General features: G+C 36.6%; 1 protein-coding gene across 4 annotated transcripts in view; it reads left to right on the plus strand.

The window, feature by feature from the left end:
* iqca1 (IQ motif containing with AAA domain 1) overlaps window positions 1–7,155 on the plus strand; it is a 42,137-nt gene extending 34,982 nt beyond the window's left edge. For 3 of the 4 annotated variants that reach the window (XM_058779105.1, XM_058779107.1, XM_058779108.1), the window contains exons 15-19: window positions 1,913–2,112; window positions 4,884–4,970; window positions 5,783–5,960; window positions 6,095–6,333; window positions 6,471–7,155. In XM_058779105.1, coding sequence (XP_058635088.1) covers window positions 1,913–2,112; window positions 4,884–4,970; window positions 5,783–5,960; window positions 6,095–6,333; window positions 6,471–6,623 — 857 coding nt within the window. In that variant the 3' untranslated portion in view covers window positions 6,624–7,155. Of the gene's footprint in view, window positions 1–1,912; window positions 2,113–2,649; window positions 2,864–4,883; window positions 4,971–5,782; window positions 5,961–6,094; window positions 6,334–6,470 lie in introns of those variants that run through there. The other variant, XM_058779109.1, reaches the window with a different exon arrangement.
* The last annotated feature ends 14,205 nt before the right edge of the window (window positions 7,156–21,360 follow it).

A 21,360-nucleotide genomic window follows, 5' to 3' on the forward strand; every position in this document is an offset into this window, starting at 1 on the left:
TCACAAAAGATTAATCCATGAGTAATGAACACAACTCCAGTCCATCAATTAACTTCTTATGGAGTGAAAAACTGTGTTTTTTTAATAACAAATCCATCAAGGCATTTTCATTTTAAACCATCCCTTCTGGACAAAATATGAGTACATGATCTGCGCATATTTCTCTCCTGATTCAAATGAGACAACTTTTTTTCACTGGAGAATGCAATAAGCATAAATGTTTTGAAATGAAAAATGTTTTAATGATGGATTTGTTTCTTACAAACACACAGCTTTTCTATTCGCTGATAGACTGGAGCCATGTTGATTACTTGTGGATTATTGTGATGTTTTTATCAGCTGTCATTCTGACGGCAACCATTTATACACAGAATCCATTGGTGAGCAAGTGATGCAATGCTAAACTTCTCCAAATCTGTTTTGTTGAAGAAACAAATTCATTTACAATAACGTGGATTGCTTGAGGGTGAGTAAATATTCAGCAAATTTTATTTTCTGGGTAAACTATTCCTTTAAAGAGCAATGGTTTCTGGTTATCTCTGAGACGTCTAAGAAAGCTGGAAATGTGAGGAAAAATACCCTCACATACAAAATATGAGCATGTATCACTACAGTTCTTTCTATGCTCTCAATGCCTGCCTCTTATCTCAGGGCGGGTTACACAATGCTTCTTTTCACTTCAAGGAGTAGTCCACCCAAATATGAGAATTCTGACATAATTTTCTAACCTTCATATCACTCCAAACTCATATTCTTCCGTGGAACACAAAAGAATAATTTGGAAGAATGATAATGCTCTTTCTGTTCACTTACAATGAATATGAACTGAGACATTCAAGCTTCAAAAAGAATACTTTGGCTCCATGAAATTATGTTAAGAATAGGCCATACAAAGTAAAAGCATTCTAATATCTACTATAATATTTGCTAAAACTTTGTGTGATGAACAAACAGAAATTTAAGTTGTTATTAATTTAACATTTTTGATCATTCCAATTTGTTAACTAATCATTCAGAGCAGTTTTGTGAACTGAGTTAACTTATTCATTAAAAAGATCCAACTCAAAACAATGAAACAGACATTGCTACTTCTATCATGAACACAGCAAGAACAGATGGGTGCATGCCAAGATTTTCAGTGAGTAATGACTTACTTAATATAATGTTATCAAAAATGGACCACCGGTATACATTTACAGTGCTTTTGGGACTCATTGAGAACAGAGACGTGATTTTGCACAGCACCTGTTACGTGCATGCGTTCCATCTGTGCGGACGTGTTTGTTTGTGCAAATGTGTGTGTGTGTGTGTGTGTGGCCGGATGTTTGTGTGTGTACTGGTAGGCGTATGTTTGTGTATGCTTCTGTTTGTGTGTCTGTGTGGTCTCACATTCATGCCCGCTCACTGCATCCTGAGCTCTGTCCAGTTGGAGCCCTTTTACCACGGCATCCATCAGAAGGATCTCACACCACCTGTGTCTTAGCCCTAGAGAGCCATTAAACTATTGTTCTTATATCACTGAGCACCGGCAGCCAGAGCAATCAACCTTTGCCGACATCTGACTTCCTAATCAAATGAGTATAGAGTTCGCAGGATAGTTCCTCCCTGTCTTTAGATATAAATGAATGATTGGGTGAGGTGTATTAGAGTTTAAACAGCTGGAGTCAAAGCGGATTTTCCTTCTTTGTTACAACAATATTATATCGCAAGTTATCTCGCAATACTCTTGAGAGGACTTTTAAACAATTACTCTTATTCCACTGGTGTATACAGATGGTTATCTGATATACAGTATTTGTGCAGAATAATGTCAGTAATATTAATGATGATAAAAGTGTAAGAGGTCAAGATCGACGATGGGAACATGGAAAAAGGATAGAACACTCACTGCTCCCTCTTCTGGTCTCCATAGGCTCTCAGTGTGTCCATGAAAGAGGGCCCCTGATCCGGGCTCTGCTGCTTACGGGGCCGGCAGGTGTTGGGAAGAAGATGTTGGTCCATGCCCTGTGCACCGAGACTGGGGCGAACCTATTTGACCTCTCTCCTGCAACACTAGCTGGCAAATATCCAGGCAAAAGCGGACTGCAATACCTCCTGCACGTGGTCTTCAAGGTGAGGAGAAATCATCTGAGGACTCTCTCAAAATACACCTCCTGGGAATATAGAAAGCCAAGATTCCAATGTTGAAACCCCATAAGCTTCTTTTAGCTCCATGTGTCATAAAAACTGATATGTGATTGATTGCTGTGCATGTACTGTAGCTTTGCATCAGGATTTTTTACATCTTCTAAAATGGTGTGAAATTTCAAGTTTTGCTTGATGTTTTTCTGTTTATGAAAATTATTCTGGCATGACTTCCAAACATAAACACTAATGCAAATGGAAAAACGTTCCTCTCTGTCATCATGGTAACAAAATACTTTTAAAAAGACGTTGTTTACGTGACGCTTAACATTTCAAGAAGTGTTTAGTACTGTACATAAATAAACTCGCGTGTTTAACCTGTGAGGCCAAAACTGTATCCCCACATTACCTCTTGCATTTAGTAATAAAGCTTTACTAATAAATCGCAGCGCATAGACCAGCTCATATCAATTTGTGCTGTTGCCCACAAGGATAGTTTACTGTGACCGTATTTGTGTCCTTAAGAGAGGGAAATACCAGGCTTGGAAGTTCTACTTGAAGAACTGTTCCTGAGAGCATCTGGCACAGCAGATAAACAAGGCAGGATGAGGCAGGGGGATTCTGAGATTCTGCGCTCAGCATTGTGTTGGATGGTGGTCTTTCAGCACCTCTCCTAATGCATGCTGGGAATAAAACCAGGTGCCAACATGACTTCCTGCTCACTTAGCCCTTTTTGAGATGAATCACTTCTCCAAATTCTTGCCCAATGCAAATCTCTCTTGTTACAAACAGTAGATGAAAGTTTCATTTAGGGAGTACTGTTCCTTCTAATCTGTTTTTGATCGCATACACTTCTGATGTTGCTGCTGTGGAGGCCAAAACATATCCGCAAATCCAGTGGGCTAACTCAGAAATGTGTGGGAAAAAACGAGCTAGTGATTTCTTGAATTACAGCTAAATGAATGAGGCAATCCCCATATCCATTGATTTTCATTATGGAACTGAATCTGTGAAATCTTGTGTGAAAATATGCAGTGCTGATTAATTCGCTATGGACTGCATCATAAAACAGAAGCCTACAGAGATTTCAAGTTCATAGCAGTACTAAAAAGAGTTATAATATATTGACCGTTTCCAAACACACACAAGCCCACAGAGGCCATATTTGACTTCTGTCAGGAAATTAAGACAGAAGGCAGAAATGTACTACTATAGCATACTAACACTTACTACAGAATATACTATGTATACTACAGTATGAAGATTTGGTCCCACTTTATATTAGGAGGCCTTAACTACTATGTACTTACATTTAAATTAATCATTTGGTACAATGCACTTATTGTGTACATGCATGTTCTTACATTGTACTTATATTGTTAATAATACCTTTATGTAATTGCATCTGTAATTAATTTATGTAATTACATTTATAATTACACCGTTGACCCATCCCTTACACCTTAACCCACCCTTAAACCTACCCATACCACCAAACCTGTCCCTAACCTACCCGTATCCCACCTCAGTAGCAGCAAAAGTGTTTTGAAATACAATATGAACACAATAAGTACATTGTACTTATTTTTTGATGTAAGTACATAGTAGTTAAGGCCACCTAATATAAAGTGTGACCGAAGATTTTATGCATGCAGAACACCAGAATGACCTTCTATTTTTAGCTGTTTGATGCCAAGGATGTATGATGCCCCCTTCCTCTAAAATACGAAGGCAGCTAAATATTTTCCAGTATAAAAACCTATACATACAAACTTGTGTATATAACATTAATATAAAATATAAACATAAAATTACTAATATTACTAATCAACGAATATTTACTGATATCTGATAACAAATATAATAAATATTAAATATGTTATATATATGTATGTGTATATACCTTTAATATGATGCTATTTTAAACAGTAACTAAAAACCTAACATATATATACAGTGGTGTGAAAAAGTGTTGGCCCCCTTCCTGATTTTTTATTTTTTTGCATGTTTGTCACACTTTAATGTTTCAGATCATCAAACAAATTTAAATATTAATCAAAGATAACACAAGTAAACACATGCAGTTTTTAAATGAAGTTTTTTTTATTATGAAGGGAAAACAAAATCCAAACCCACATGGCCCTGTGTGAAAAAGTGCTTGCCCCCTAAACCTAATAACTAGTTGTGCCACCCTTTGCAGCAACAACTGCAATCAAGCGTTTGCGATAACTGGCAATGAGTCTTTCACATCGCTGTGGAGGAATTTTGGCCCACAATTTTGGCCAATATATATATATATATATATGTGTGTCTGTGTGTGTGTGTGTGTGTTTAGTTACTGTTTAAAATAGCATTATCTACCAAAATTCTAGTAAATAATTAATAATTATAATAATAATGTTATTATTATAATAACATTGGGGGGTTCTGCTCAGATGGCCAAATGGTCTTCTCATCAGAAATTAGGTTTTGATCAACAATGAAAATTAGAGAGAACATAGTTTATAGGTATATGTGGGATTTACAGAAAACTTTGTAAATCAGTAGTGAGCAGGACGCGTTGTTTTCAGTCAAATGATATTAAAACATGAACTCACTTCACTAATGTGGTACCATGTGTTTTGGGGGCAGTGTTGATTACAGTCATGTGTTGTTTCTTCTCTGGCCGATAAGTGATTGTTTGTGAGTGAGAGGTGACGATTGTTTGTGTTGTTGTACCGTTTGGCCTGCGTTAGAGGAACATTGTCGTGTTTTGGCAGGTGGCTCGGCAGCTGCAGCCCTCAATCATTTGGATTGGCGATGCTGAGAAAACATTCTACAAGAAAGTTCCAAAGTTGGAGAAAGAGGTTTGTCTACCAGCAGGGAGAGTGTCATGTCAGCTTATATTCACAGTCAGTAGAACACTTACTAAATAAACTCATAACTTTCAATTCATCCTGGCATACAACTCTAATACCAGACCATCAGCTGTGATATTCTTCTTCATTTGTTTAGTCCTTCATTCACAGTCCTCCAATGTATGCAAACTCATTTTTAAAGACATTGTCAATGTGAGGAGGTGGCCTCTGCTGACCTCTTGTGGTTAAAGATGAAGACACACTGTGGTAATATTAATATTAATAATATTAATAGAAAGGCCAACCTGGAAATTAGCATCACCCTGATTCAATAAACAAACAAAAAAAAATAAAAATAAAAAAATTTACCATGTAATTTTTTATCACCATCAAAACTATGATTCTTACATGTTTTGTTCATGATCACAAATGAACACAACAAAATTAATTTTGAAGCCTAAATACAGTCGCCGTAAGTAGAAAGCTAAATGGCGGCTATTAATGAACTACACGTCCACAACAACTTCTGTAATCATATTTAGACACTTGTTAGCAGCCGCTTTTTCCAGTTATCAAAAGGGGGTACTGATGTTCATGTTGTGGAATAAAACGTGAAAACATATTAGGCTTGTGTTAACCACAGGCCTTATTTCAGGCATTTACCCAAAAACCCATTCAAAAAAAAAACTCTTGACTTTGAGACAATGGAAGCAGAAGTGCTAAAATGTTATCTCATTTCAAGGTTTTGGCCTAAAAAACATCTCTCCATAACTGTATTGTTTTCTTCAGTTCAGCTTTTTCTTCATTCTGTTCATTTCTAGATGGAACCCAAAAGACTAAAGAAAAACCTGCCAAAGGTCCTGAAATCTATTAAACCGGAGGACCGTGTATTAGTGGTGGGGACGACTCGTAGACCTTTTGATGCAGACATAAAACCTTTCTGTAAAGTTTACAAGAAGATCATTTTGATCCCTAGACCAGATTATGCTTCAAGATTTAGTAAGTAAAAATCTGTCTTTCATATAAGTTGCTGACATATAGTTCAGTTTGCATTTCTATTCTAAAATCTGCTTTATTGTATGTACATTATATGAATTTAAGAGGTGACAAACATATGTATATTTAATGTTTAGTTCTGTGGAAGGAGCTGCTCCAAGCAGGTGGTGCTCAGCTGGGCCCTAAGCTGGATCTGAGCTCTCTAGCTAAAGTAACAGATGGTTACACTCAGGGTCACATCCTTCAGGCGATCCAAACTGTCCTGAACTCTCACCGCCTCAACCAGCAGACCAAGAGACCCCTCACTGCGGTGGAGTTCATCCCCCCTCTTGCGAGACAAGATCCTGTCTACAAAGAAGAGGAGGAAGCCTTTAAGGTCAGTTTTTTTTTTGTGATACTTTCTGGAGGGGTGCATGTGTTGAACCCAGCTGTATATATATATATATATATATATATATATATATATATATATATAATGAGTGTACATTATGTTTGTATTTTCTGTATTGATAGGCATGGTACAGCCGGACACCTCTGGGCAAAAAACGGGCACGAGCAGCCAAGGCCAGTGAGGAGGAGGATCACAAGAAAGGGAAAACTAAAGGAGGAAAATCACAAAAGAAAGAAAAGAAGGGAAAGACTAAAAAGAGAAAGAAAAAGAAGTGAAAATGGACACTCTTTTAAACTAACAAAACAGGTGACACAGTTTGTGGTCATCCAATCAGAGCTTAATTTCAAATACAGCCACAGTTTCTCTTCTGGCCAGCAGAGGGCATGAGTACATCTCCCCAAAAAAGAGTCTACTTATCTCTACCAGCACTGTGTGTTTAATCCTTTCCTTTTTTGCTCAACAAGTACATTTTGTGGGGTGTTTTTTGTTTGATTTTGGTTCTCATCTGTGTGTTTTGTTAGCATCATGTGTCTTCTCTACAGTTATATTGTTGGCTAATTATGACATTTCATACTTGAATTAAGGACTTTGCATTAGTACTGCTGTACCACTGTAGTTTTCTGCTGCAAATTTGGCTTTTTTTTTTTTTTAAATTAAATCGTTTTTTAGGGGGAAAAAAAGTTTGGTTATATATTTTTGCGTTAAAATTATCATGATATAAAGTACAAAGCTGGGTGTATTGTTTAATATTTATTTTGTTGTACTTTTTTTTTAATAATGTGATTTATTAAAACCTGACCTGAAGCCAGAGAGCCATTAAAGGACAAACCTGACTTGAAATCTTCTCTCTTGACAATTTCCTGAAATTATTGGCAAAAACATTGAAATCTGAATGTCACACTAATTAAAATATAATATAAAATAAATAATATAATATAAAAAATATAAAGCATAATAATGTATAAATGTGGTTGTGTTGGATAACAATATATGAAATCAAAGGGCAATTATTTTAGAGAATTTTCAGACAGAATTTAATCAAAATATAATTCATAAAATATTTTATCAATTTTAATTGATAAAATAATAGATATAATGTTTATACTGTAAAATTAAGACAAAAAGCATTTAGACACTTTGTGGTCATAAAACTACTATTCTGTCATGACAACTCTCGGAGGGATTGGCATGGTAATGTACATGACAATGTTAATGTATTTGGTCTTGGCGGAATAGGTCTGCTACGAGACTTGCCACTGCCAATACATCCACAACATGTTGCTGTGAGCATGTAAGAAATACTACTTCTGCAAATATAACACATATGAATAACCCCCATATAGCATATATGAATCACCTCATAGCAGATCTATACAGGTGGAGCTGGGGAAGGTGGAGGGTTTCTGAAGTGCGCTGCTAACTGCTACAGCAAACAAAAGCCAGGTATTTGATTTTGAATATTGAGCAGTGATCTCATTGGCTGCTGATACAAGAGAAAACCAATCAGCTGTGCCATGTGATAATGATGTCATTAGGTCAGATTGAGTTAGACCAATCGGACTGCGCCATCTATGTTTCATGCCAGAACTCTTGTATTTGTGAAATGGTTAAATGGATAGTGAAAACTAATCATTTACTCACCCTCATGTCATTCCAAACCTGTGTGCATTTCTCATATTTTGAAGAATGTAGGTAACCAAACAGTTTCCATTCCCATTGACTTCCATTGTATTTTTTGTCCAGACAGTGGAAGTCAATGGGAACCAAAACTATTAGTAACCAGCAACATTCTTCAAAATATCTTCTTTTGTCTTCCACAGAAGAAAGAAAGTCATGTTTGATATGAAAACAGCATTTACATTTATGGGTGGACTAGCTATACCTTTAATTTAGTTCTGAAATAAAATGCCACATTGAAATTCATTCATTCATTTTAAAGTGTGGCTAAAAATCACCCCAAAATGTAAATCATCATTTACTCGACATCATGTCATTCCAAACCTAAATGACTGACTTTCTTCTGCTGTGTTGCGCAGAAAAGCGAAAAGTCATACAAGTTTGAAATGACATGAGGGGGAGTAAATGATGACAGATGAACTATGCCTTCATTAGTTAAATAGGGCCACTTTTTGCTCATTTGTAAAAACACAGAGAGAGCAAATATAACGCCATAAGATCGTATGGCATTATATGGAAACTCTCAGTATCACAGAGCTTACTGGCCCATGTAATCTTCAGCCGTACTGTGTCTGCTAGAAGGGCTGCAGTGCGACATCTCTGCCCAGGTCTCTGAGTATTTAGTGTTCAACGCTTACGAGACAGCCTGCTCTGCCAAGCAGCTGACCCACTTCCCTTCCTCCTTTAGACTCCTCTTCCCATGGGAGCAGATGCCTGTTTTAAATTCCTTCATTCTCAGTAATCTGTGTGCTACCCCTTGTTTGCAACATAATAAACTCCCTCACCACTTATCCCAGGTCATTCTTGGTATGTTTTCTCCCTCTCTCTCTCTGTGTGTGTGTGTGTGTGTGTGTTTTGGCTTGCCTTGTTCTATCTTTATCCCACTCTTTAACTCTGATCTTACCGGATCCCCTCCTCCTTCTCACCAGGTTTATAGGGCATGACAAACATAGTCACCTCAATGTGCTCTTTGTAGCTTCAGCTCACATCTAATTGAATTAATCAGGAATACGTGTGTGTGTGTGTGTGTGTGTGTGTGTGTGTGTGTGTGTGTGTGTCTTCTAACCCAAAGAACAAAAAAAGAGCCCTAGAGCTGGGTGACATGTTAAGAGTATGTTTTTTTTTTTCTTTTCTTGAATTGCTAATTTAAATGCAAGATGTTATGCACGTGCCCATGTGCACTGGCTTATATTTGCACACCTAATTACTGAAAATAAAAAGATGATTTGAAGTCATCTTTTCCTGCAGTGCTCTTCATACTGTTTTTAATTAAATGCCTCGTTTGACTGTGCATTATTCTCATAGGTCATTTCCCCTACACATTTCTCCCCTTCAGGAGCACTAATAATTAAACATTATTCAGATTGGATTAGTCAGATGCATCTTTTTGTCTCATTGAGACCTGAGCGCAGACCTTTCTCGCCCTGTGGCCGTTGCTGTAAAATAAAGTACAGCAACTCCCTCATTTCAAGGAGCCTTTTAACCATTGTTTTGCAATTACTATTTATTTCCCTGTCCTGTGGCTCCAGGGTCCTGGGCTTTCTTGTGCAGGGCTGCCTTTCCTGCAGCAAGCAGTGACCTCTGAGGTACTGTTTATAGTGATGCAGGCTTTACAACTTTAGCAACCCTAGGTTTGGCCTAGGGGATGAAGGGTGAGACAGAGCCATTAAGAAGTTGTCCCTGATTTAATGGAGATTGTTAAAGTGAGCCTTCAAAAAGGCCAGATGACAGGAGATAACTGGGAAACTGACCCACAGGATAGCCTCTCTTAAGCTGTCACATTTGACTATCCCTGTGAGCTGGGTGCACAATTTGCTCATTGGGAATGCACATGCATATGAGATAGTGTACTGTTTTAATGGCTTATTTTTTTACATAAAATGACAAAGAATTGGTGGCTTACAGTGTTACTCTGAAGAAGACAAAGCAGGAGATCATCTGAGAAGACTCAAAAGCTTTCTAAATCATATAGATAGATAGACTTATAAAAAAATGGCTGCTGAAAATTTTGTTTTGTTATTACAGGAATAAATTACATTGTAAAATAATACAATTGTAATATTATTCCACAATATTACCGTTTTACTGCACGTTTTATCAAATAGATCATTCGTTTTGTAATCATTCTCAATGGCCAACTTCCTACATGAACTGCAGTTATTTAAGGTGAACTATGGAAGATTTTGGGGTAACACTATTCCATTAGTGCAATCAAAAATCAGCGCTCTATGTTCTTGCTGTACCCCAAACCAGTTTTAGGGGTAGGAATTGGATTAAGTCTATATTTTTGGACAGTAATGTTGATAGTTGATAATAAGAATGGACTGTTATGAACCATACAGACATCAAACTTAAGCGATCAGGTAGTTCTTTACACTCGTTTATTAATATGATCATGTGTTAATGATACGTATATGCTTGTACAGATCAGTTTGATGTTTACTTGATTTGATCAAAAGATGTTGATCCAGGAACATGTCTTGGCAAAATCACGACAACCCAAACCTATATGGTGAGCCTACAATGATACATATTTTGAGCTTCTGGGTCAGATTTGGTAGTAAATTTCAAGTTTATGTCAGCAATTTTGCTACTTACAGTACTTGCTCAGACAAAATATCTTGTAAATCCTTCTTACCATCAGCAACTAGATCCACATTGAACTGGTATACAGTGTAGGTATACACAATGTGATAATCCACAATTTTATATACTTTATTTTCTGTATAGAGCCGCTTATCTGCTAAATGCTGTCTTGGGTGCCATTGTATTAAAAACTGGTGGGAAAGAAGGTATTAATCTCATTATCCTTCAATCTGTTGGTCCAGAGATTTTTCAGGTTACTAGATGGTGGTTACTGGATGGTACTAATGGCGTATTGATCTAGTTGTAGTAATTTCGCTTTGAATACAAGAGGTTTGCTCTAAACCTGCTGCTTTGCATATGTGGTGGCCTTACAGTGGGTGATGGACATTGACGTTGTGGCAGTACCAGCCTCATATGAATATTTTATATAAAGGCAGCTAACCATGGGCTTCAGGCCCCTTCAGTGGGGAGGAGAGAAACCACAGTCACCTCCTTTCTGGAATAATTATGGAGAAGAGAGAGAAAGAACAATTAGCCAGCTGGGTATTATAAAACAAAGCAATTAATGTTATGCTAATTAGCCCAACATCATGTAATTCTTTATCATTTGCTAATCATTTGTTAATTAGTCTGACTTTTTAATGCAGCAAATCAAAAGTGATTAATTTGAACATATTCTAGTATTTAAAAAATGCCACTGCAGAGCTGCACAGCATGAGTTTAATTCAGCTTCAACCTGTTTTACATACTGTTTACATAATGCAGTTTTCCACAAATGCAGTATGAGTCCCCTGAACCGTTAAAATTGTTTGGCTTTTCCATGTTTGAAGAGATTTTTGGGATTAGGGTGCAATTTACATGCTTTTTACAAGCCGTTTGTCAAACGGTGGAAAATGGACTCACTAAAACTGTCTAGGATTCAGGCCAGTTGTGTGGATGAGAGAGGCCTGGCTACTCAGGCACTTCAGATAATCATTACTCAAACAAGGACTTACCTGGGGAGGAAAGCAGACTGGTTACACCTTTATAAATACTTTAAAAGGTCAGCTAACGTCTGTATGACAGAGCTGTTTATGCTGCTAGCGGCTCAGTCCCACAGTGAGAGTGACAGGGTAGGCAGTGCTACTTACACAGAGGGGCTGTTGAACCAGGTGAGTGAGCAATTAAAGTCCAGGTGTGCTTCATCTCAATTACACCACTGTCCTGCCACTTAATGACCAACCAGCCTGCCCCGGTCAGAAGCTCCAGCAGGGGAATCTGGGAAATCACAGGCCACTGCTGCCGCCTTTTTGGACAGGGGTGGGGAACATGACTGTTTTACGTCCTTGAGAAACAGAAGTGCAAGTGATTATCCGCATAACTCTTTATTCAAGTTTTCTTCTTTGCCAGGTCAAAGTCTGACTGTCTCACATCATTAGATCACTGGAGACTAAGGGTACATTTATTTACATGTCAATGATGTACTAAAGAAGGTTTTTCTTTGTGTTTTTGAAAAGTTTCACAAACAGACCACATACAAAACAAGCTGTTCACATGGATCCATGAAAACAACAACAACAAAAAACTTCTGTATTATGCATGCTAGCTAGGCCAGTAGCTGGTGATCCCACTAAAGAAACACGCATTGCTTTAGTCTGAACATGTAATACGCATATGCATGACGTTACCGTTTTCAAAGATTTTAGTTTTTGTAGTTTACTCTGAGATGGTAACGTTAAGGTTTTCAAAAACTTGCACTGTTTTCAAATGTTTGCATTTTAAGGCCCCCAAAATGAAGGCCAAAATACACAAAAAGTTTTCCATTTTTAGTTGAAAATGGTATTGTGTAAACACCCCTTAAAAGCACAGATATGAGTGGCACATTATTATAGTTGAGCTAAGATGTGCCAGTGGGATTTTGCAGAAATTATGTATATTAAGATTCAAAGGTTTGAAGCCAGTAAGATTTTATTTATCTTTTTTTTTAATAATCAGCAAGAATGCATTAAGGTGCATACGAGTGACAGTAAAGATTATGCATTATTACAACAACAACAACAAAAAAAAAAAAAAAAAGTTATTCAAATTAATACAAAGTTCTGTCGTAAAACTCTAGATGGCACAGGTCGATAGATTCTAACTCAATCTGACACAGTATAATCAGCAGCAAATGAACTTGCTGCTCAACATTTAAATACTTGACCAGTGCTTCTTGTAGAATTTGCAACGCGCTTCAGAAAACCTTCCCCAGCTCCACCTGTATAAATCTGCTCCAGGGGGATTTTATGAATATTATATATGGGGGTTATTTCATATATGTTATATGTGCAGCAGCGGTATTTCATACATGCTCACAGCAGCATGTCTGTGGATGTATTGGCAACAGCAAGTCTCAGTACTTGTTGTGCCGCAGCAGTGTAGCAGATCTTTTCCTCCAAGACCAAACACATTAACATTACCATGTATATTACCTCGCTAAACTCTCTGAGGGTTGTGATGACAGAAATGCTGTTCTTTTAAACATTCTATTTACTGTATCAAAGAATCTGAAAAAGTGTATCACAGTTTCCATAAAAATATTAAGCAGCACAAGTGCTTTCAACTGTGATAATAATAATAATAATAATAATAAATGTTATATGAGAACCATATGAGCATATTACAATGATTTCTGAAAAATCATGTGACACTAAAAACTGGAGTAATGGCTGCTGAAAATTCAGCTATGCCATCAGAGGAATAAAAAAATGTTTTAAAATAATGAAATAAAATAAATTTTTAAATTGTAATAATAATTCACGATATTACTGTTTTTTTTTTTCTGTATTTTGATCAAATAAATCCAACCTTCAAAAATCTTACATTAAGACATCTTACTTACCAATTTCATGGAACTATTAATTTAATTTTTAATAATATAGCACATTTTACCCTACAGTTGTCAGCTGTTTTATTACACCTGTTTTTTTAAATGGACCCATGCAATTTCACAACAATTTTTTCCACGTCACCAACTCTATCCTGAGGGTCTAGAAGGTTCTGCACGTGAAGGTCCCGCCATTCAGGAACATATTTTTTGTGAGTAGAATCCTCAAGGACGTCAGTTAACATAGGGAATGTAGATGGTTGCATAATTCTGATCTGAGTGGCATATTGGTACTCTGAATGTATTCCACCCCTGCGCACCCTCGTGATCAAGATCAACGCACTGTAACCTTGAGGATTTGTTATTATGATCATGGAAACATTATAGAGCCCAATCTGACACAGTGACCTTGCCAGCCACAGCCATTTAGAATCCACACCCCCTTGTCATCAGAGCTACATTAGAAAAACCCATAACGCTCATACACCAGCACTTACACATACGGTTACACACATATTCTCATATGTTTCCAAGCAAATGTTCATAAAAAAAAAAAACATGCACACATAACTCACCATAGTAAGAAAGAGGTGATAAAGGGATGATACATGTCCCCAGAAAGCAGATACAGCATTTAGATGTTCTTTCGGATTAAATCAATATTAAAGAAGAACATGAGGGCAAGAGGAAAGAATGTCCTTTATATTGCAAGTGCAGACATGCTGAAGAAACCAATATGTCGCTATGACCAGACCCAGACTGAATCTGTGGCCATAGAAATCTCTGCAGATTTCCACAGAATTGCTCATCATTCACAAACTTCTAGTTTTCCCACAAGAGAGTGCAGACACACGAGTGTCCATGACAAATAAAATGAAAATTTGTATATGTGTGTGTGTGTGTATATATATATATATAGAGAGAGAGATAGATAGATAGATAGATAGATAGATAGATAGATAGATAGATAGATAGATAGATAGATAGATAGATAGATAGATAGATAGATAGATAGATAGATAGATAGATAGATAGATAGATAGATAGATAGATAGATAGATAGGTTGAATTATTCACCCAAAATCAAAAATTCTGCCATTACAGTATTTACTCACCCTTGTATTACTACAGTTCTGTATGACTTTTCTTCTGTGAAACATAAATTATATTATCACAAATTATATTTTTGGAGAACATTGGTAAAACAGATTTGGTTACCATTGCCTTCCATTGTATGGACAAAAAGCACTGAGACATACCTTAAAATATTTTCTTTTTTATGTTCCACTTCCGCAGAAGACAGAAAGTCATATAGGTTTGAACAACAGGAAAGTAAGTAAATAATGACAGAATTTTAATTATTGGGTGAACTATCCTTTTATCATATCAAAAATAAAAACTCATTTTAAAATATTCTTGGTAAAAATAAAAAATAAAAGTTGCCTTGTCATGAAAATGTCAAATTATGTGATATTTTAAAAGACTTTATGATTTAGACATGAGGGTCTCCAGAGGTCTTCTCTCAGTTCCTGTTTTATGCTTTTTTTCTACATCATTCTGTATGTTGCTGACTTTGCATGACTTTGACTTGACAGACAAAAGATTAAATATTAATAAGTGAAATTTTTAAAATATTAAAAAGTGAATTTTTTTTAACTAATATATAATAATTAAAAGATTAAACCAAACGTGTTCATAACGTGTTCCAGAATTCCAATCAAAACTAATTTAAAAACATGATCGTCATGTATGAAACCTGACGAAGGTCTCTGCAGCGAAACGTTGTTTTAAAAAAAATTAAATAAAGGGAATAACAGTGTGCAGATCTTTTTTCCACTTTTTTGACGATATTTTTTGATCTTGCACTTGGTTAAGACATTTTCGGATGTGCGTACCTTCACCCTTCTTTTTTGGGGGGGGAAGTACCATGCCACTAACCCTTGTAAACCTACAAGAAACAAATTGCTTCATGTCTGTGACAGTCTCTGTGTGTTCTGTAGGACTGAGTTTTAGTAGCAAGAGGCTTCGGTGCTATAGTCAAACTCGTACAGAATTAATTAGCAAAGAAAGACTCATTAAAGCTCTGGAGGTCTGAGCAAACCGTGGCCCTCTCCTCATAATGATGTTGGATCCACCAGCCTTGAAGGCACTTTACACTATATCAAACAGATATCTGTACAGGGTTAACTCAACAGTTTACATTATCTCTCTCTTTGTCACAGTCTGAATCTTGGTGTCTATTTCATATGGGAGAAAAATTACCTATTTATTTTCTCAGACGAATAAAGGTGGATTCATAGGTCGCCTGGAGTTTTTCATTCTTCCTACCACCGCTGAATGAGCCTGAACTAAATGGTGGAAGTAAGGTTGCTCTTAAATCCATCAAAGCTCTTTCTCAGAGTTGTCAAAAACAGCACCATAAAGCAACCATTATTCAAACACTGTAACAAGACCAGAAATCAATTTTAACCATGTTTTTAAAGATTGCATTTACTTTCAGGTTTTTAAAGTGTATATTTCACACAGAAGTGGAAGATCATTGTACAGATAAGTTATTATGGCCTAATGAGTGCTATGTTCCAATCTAGTTTTCACGTGTCAAAGAGCACATGAACACTTCATGTCTTGTCTAGCCAAGCAATAACAAGACAAACTCGGTCTAAGGTACTTAGGTTAATTAAACTGACTGCTTTTTCACTCAGAGAGGACAGGAAAAGAGCATTGAATGTTGACCGTCTGGACAGCTGATCCCGTGGATGTCTTCAGCCAGAATGGCTTCAATTCAGCTTGTTAAAGCGAGAATTTGATGTCTAGTCATGGAGCATGGTGTCTGGTTCTGAAGGTCTGTGGAGAGTGAAGGCTGCTGATGCTTTTGAAATGACTATAATTAAAGCACATCTGGATTTCCGTTTCATGGGCGTTTAAAAGTTGCTTGTGATTGACATGTCTGGTAGTTTTGCGTAGAGTTGATGGTGGGGGCAAGACAATTGAGGATATTTAATTTGTGGTTTCAAAGTTCTCGTTTCTGTTCTTAATCTAATTCTTCACAGTTCTTTAAAATGTAGAAATTGTGTTCATGTGAGAGTTTATATTGGACATTTGTAGGCTATATCAGTCTATTCAATGTGACTCCATAGGTGACTCTGAACGCTACTGACCGTGACTCTTGTTTATGATTAAACATATTGTCTGTATATTTTACTCAGAGATCGATACACTTCGACACGTTGAGCATGGTTTAGGCTACTGTCTGATTCTGAAACAAATTTGTATTTTTTTTATCATGACCTGCAGGCGGCGCTGTGGGTTAATCTGACTGGTTGGAACAGTAGGCTAAATCTTCTGTGTACTGTACAATAGTTCGAGAGAAGAGCAGTGTTGTAACACATTGTTATTCAGTAATCCGTAGTAACTCAAAGAAGTACGTATTTGAAATAATATTCTTATACATATCTGGTTAAAACAGTTTATTCATTCGCAAAGTGGAGGTGTAAATTTGTGTACAATGTCCAAAGAGTGGTTGTTACTTACTAATACCAGTTGAACCGATTGGCATTTTGTGCATGAATTTATTGTGGACACATTTTTTAAAAAATTTTATGCAGTCTTCTATCACTATCCCCTTCTTTCTTTTAATTTTAAGCTTTTTAATAAAAAAAAATTAAATAAACAATAATAATAATAATATAAAAAAAGATAAATAGCAAATAAAATGGGACAATAATATAAAAGAAATACATAAAATATTATCTAGTGATTCAAAATATAACAATGTGTGTGTAGAATGTTTAAATAACCACTGTGGCAAACGCACTTTTCATGTGCATTAAGTACACTGGAAAGTGATACAACCCTCGCCACCTGGTTAGCCATGATATTTTCTTTCTTTATTTCTTTATTTCTTTCCTTAAAATTAAGTTAAATAAGAAAGCCTGCTGAGATGCTATAAATTCTGTCAATTATCATTGATTAACATGAACACATAACTTATAACTAGATGGGAAGTTTTACAACTTTTTTTACACAAAAATAATATGCATAAAAATAATAATAAAAAATAAGGCGGCATGCTGTCAATTGTTAGTGTCAGTTTCCTGAGTTCAATGACTGGGCTGAATGAGCTGGCATGTTTATGGCGATCTTTTATAGATGCACTTAGTTGCAGTATTGATTTCCTTGAGCCGTACAAGACTGCATGTGTGAGGTGCTTTTGGCTGACTGATGGTGACAGTATCAGAATGTTGCTTTTGAGGATTTGTAAAGCCATTCTCTGCTGCTTTGTGCGTTTGTACAGAGCTCCAGTGTGTGTGGGGTGCTAATCCTGTGCTATCATTGTGCTTGCCCCTGTTGTTCATCTGTCTTGAACGTGCCCTGGGGGTGCAAAGCACTGATGCCTCACCTCATTTCCTCACTTTAATAAAGCAAGATGAATTGAACCATGGTACACACTTGTGTCGTGGTGTGATCCTTTTAATGTGAGGCATATTAAAATTGGAATAATGGTTTGAATTGCACTTTATTGTAGGGATACCGTGTTGAGCTTTGTGTCTATTTACCAAGTATAACTGGCAATGAAAATGTGTCTTTAGATATAAATATATGTCTCACAAAACCAAATGACATAATCAATTGGGAGTCTGAACCGATGTAAAGCACATGCCTGTAGCTGTGACACTGACCTCCCTTTTACACTCCATTCAGCCTGCACTTGCCAGACAGCGTTTGGATTATTGCTTCTGTCTGCAAAGACATGAATGGAATTCTTGTCGACCGTTTTTTGATTGATGTAAAACCATGTAGTAAACAATATTAAGATGGGGCAAGTATGATACAATGGGGCTAAAATCCTTTTTTGGGGTGTTTTTCTCCCAAAACACCAAATTGCAACATAAAAATTACAGCACTTTCCAACCCTTGTGGGAAAAAAAGTGTGTGTATATGCAGATAATATAATATTAATGAAATGAAGGGCTACTTAAGTGTACTTAAAGAAGGTACACTTTCATGAATGTTTCTTAACACTTAAATACACCTACTGTTTTCAATAGAAAGGACATTAAGGTATATTTTATTTTATCATAAATGCTCATCAGTACATTCAACAGTACACTTTAATCATATTTCAAAAACAAATTACTAATAAAGATGTACTTTTTGGCCCATGTGAGCACAACTAAATGCATTTATTTTTTAACTTTTAACTATAATACATTTTCATTCAATATTTCAGGTAATATGCAGTTACATTACATTTTATTTTGCACTCACACATATTATTTTAAATAATATAATTTCTGAAATAAGTAGCCTACTTCTTTTAAAGTATGCAAAAGTGTACCCATTTTAACGCCTGTTTGTCTTAATGCACTGAGAGTGTTTTCTGATCCATGACATCATGATTGTCTTCATTTTTGTTTTAGTAACTTTTAAAAGTTTGAAGGATAGACTCTTGCTGTGGCCAAAAAATGTCACCAAAAATGCTTTTAGCTTCACAGAAGAGGCAGATGCAAAATACCTGTAGTGTAACTAATTGTTTCTGTAATTGGATAGGAATAGATTTGTTGTGAATGATGTGTAGAATGTGCTCACATTGCTCCAATCACAATGGAGGGTCATTAGGGAAATAACAACAATGCAGCTCTATTGCACTGTACTGTGCTGAAAGCTAAATTTATAGTTCTTATGAGATGCCAAAAGTGTTTAAATGAACACCGAATTATGCACATTACATAAAACATATTAAAGTTAATGTGGTATTTCATATTCTCTTTTGCCATTTTTTCCTGTTTCTCCATCAATATTCAATAAATAGATTTTTCATTCATCATGTAGCTTAATTTCTTAAGTTCCTTAAGGGGGCTTTTAGCCTTGTAACCTATTTATCAGTGGGTAGCACAAGTTTAGCTGTGAGTGTATGGATGTAGAGCAGCCCTAAACTTAGTGGCTATTGACTGGCAATAGTGTGGAGCCCTGAGGACTGGTTGACTGAGATAGATCAATCTCTGTGCTTAGCCCTGAGCCTCAGGGAGAACCAGCGCTCCCCACCAGTCACACATGGCCAGCCCTTGAATGGGTCTGATCTCCTATCATCAGGGGATCATTTAAAGGTTAATCAATTGATTTCAAATAGATCTCATAATTTGAAATCGAAGGTCAGGCTTTTCATAGCCGTTTGTCTATGACCAAAACAATTTGAGAGCAAATTAAACATACATATGAAAGTGTTGGAGCCTATGCCCTTTCCTAATGCGACCGGATCAGAAAGAGGGAAACAGCGACTCATGTTTTCATTGGGAGAGGCGAACTGTGCCGAATAAATTATAGCTGACATTTGGATCTTGATGAAAAGGTTGAGCCTGAGACACAGTAACTAAATAATGTTGAATGGTCAAATGCTGCAGGCAACATTTCAAAATCCATTTCCCCTGCAAAACTGCATCGAGTAGCAATAAGAGGTCTTTAATTGGTTTGCCCACTGAGTAAACCTTTCTTAGATGCGGGGCATTTTCTCCAGTCCTCCATCTGTATGCTACACAATTAAAAGCATAAGCACAGAACTTCTCTGCATCTTATCACTACACGGTTGCAGTTATTGTCCCGTTCAGAAGATCTTCAGGGGCTGTCAGTGTTTCTGGGCCTTTCTTAATTTAGCCCACGGTAACGCTCCCCCTCGCTTCTACATAATGGATGATTCTGCACTCCACCATGCAGGAAAGGTTTAATTAAATCATATTCCAATCATAATCCATGTTGTTAATTAAACTGGATAATTTATAAGTACAAAAGAGGGTATTTATTAGCCGCTCTGCGGTGCTGGTTCAATCGCAGCGTATCAGAAAGCACCCCCCATCCCCCATCCTCTCCCTGTACTATTGATGCCTTCACATGATTGATAATGGAACGGTGACTGCTGTACTATTTGTCTAATGGTGGTGCAATTAAATCCCCTTGTAAATGACCCATGCCTCATTTCATCCTAATCTATGGAATTTTGATTGAATTTGTCAGCGTTAATTGAAAAATACTGCTATTTAATGTCTGCATTGCAGTTGCGTATCAGCCTGTCTTTAATGAGACTGTGTCCTTGTGACCCTGGGGAGGGGGTGAGGGGATCGCCCTTGATTTGGCTTGGAGGCAGGGGTGGGGGATCGGGGTCAAGGTTTTTAGGGTGCACGAAGGGAAGGAAGGTCCCCAAAGATTAGGACTAATCATCACCGTGAACACAGAAAACGGACGCATTCCTTTTAATTATGTGGGCCAAATGATGCACACATGACCAAAGACTTTACAAACATGGAGACACATTTATTGATCAGCAATCCCACTGAATAATTCATGATTTAATCCCCCTCACCAAAAAACATTGACAATTTCATTATGATGTTTTTTTTTCTTCTGTTTATTCGTGGTTTTAGCAATCTAATTTAGCCTGCATACTGATGCTTTTTTTTTTTTTACATTGTACTGTAACATCAGAGAATTATACTTTATGTTTTCAGTTTCAGGTTTCACTATGGCTCATGGAGAGCAGATTGAAATATGTTTAATATGTTTACGTTTGTGAGGAACACAGTGTATGTGTGAATGAGGGCTATTACACACAGAAGTGTCTGAAAGGACATCTTGTGATGACTGACTGCTATAAAGGGCACAGGGTCATTATGAACAGGCCAATGCCAGAGTCATCTGTGTGTGCGTTTTCAGTTAGAAACAGATGTAAGGATGCTATTTCAGTCAAATTGTGTTGAAAACATTCATACATAATAACTTTGAGAAGGTTTAATGGGGCATATTTGATGTTTGTCTGCATTTGGTTAACTAAAAATGAGAAAAATGTTTCAAAGGTGACATTTATTGGTTTTGTATATGCTTTATTTATTTGTTTATTTTTTACAAATTTACAT

Source organism: Onychostoma macrolepis, chromosome 06 (genome assembly GCF_012432095.1).
Source record: "Onychostoma macrolepis isolate SWU-2019 chromosome 06, ASM1243209v1, whole genome shotgun sequence".
NCBI lineage: Eukaryota > Metazoa > Chordata > Actinopteri > Cypriniformes > Cyprinidae > Onychostoma > Onychostoma macrolepis.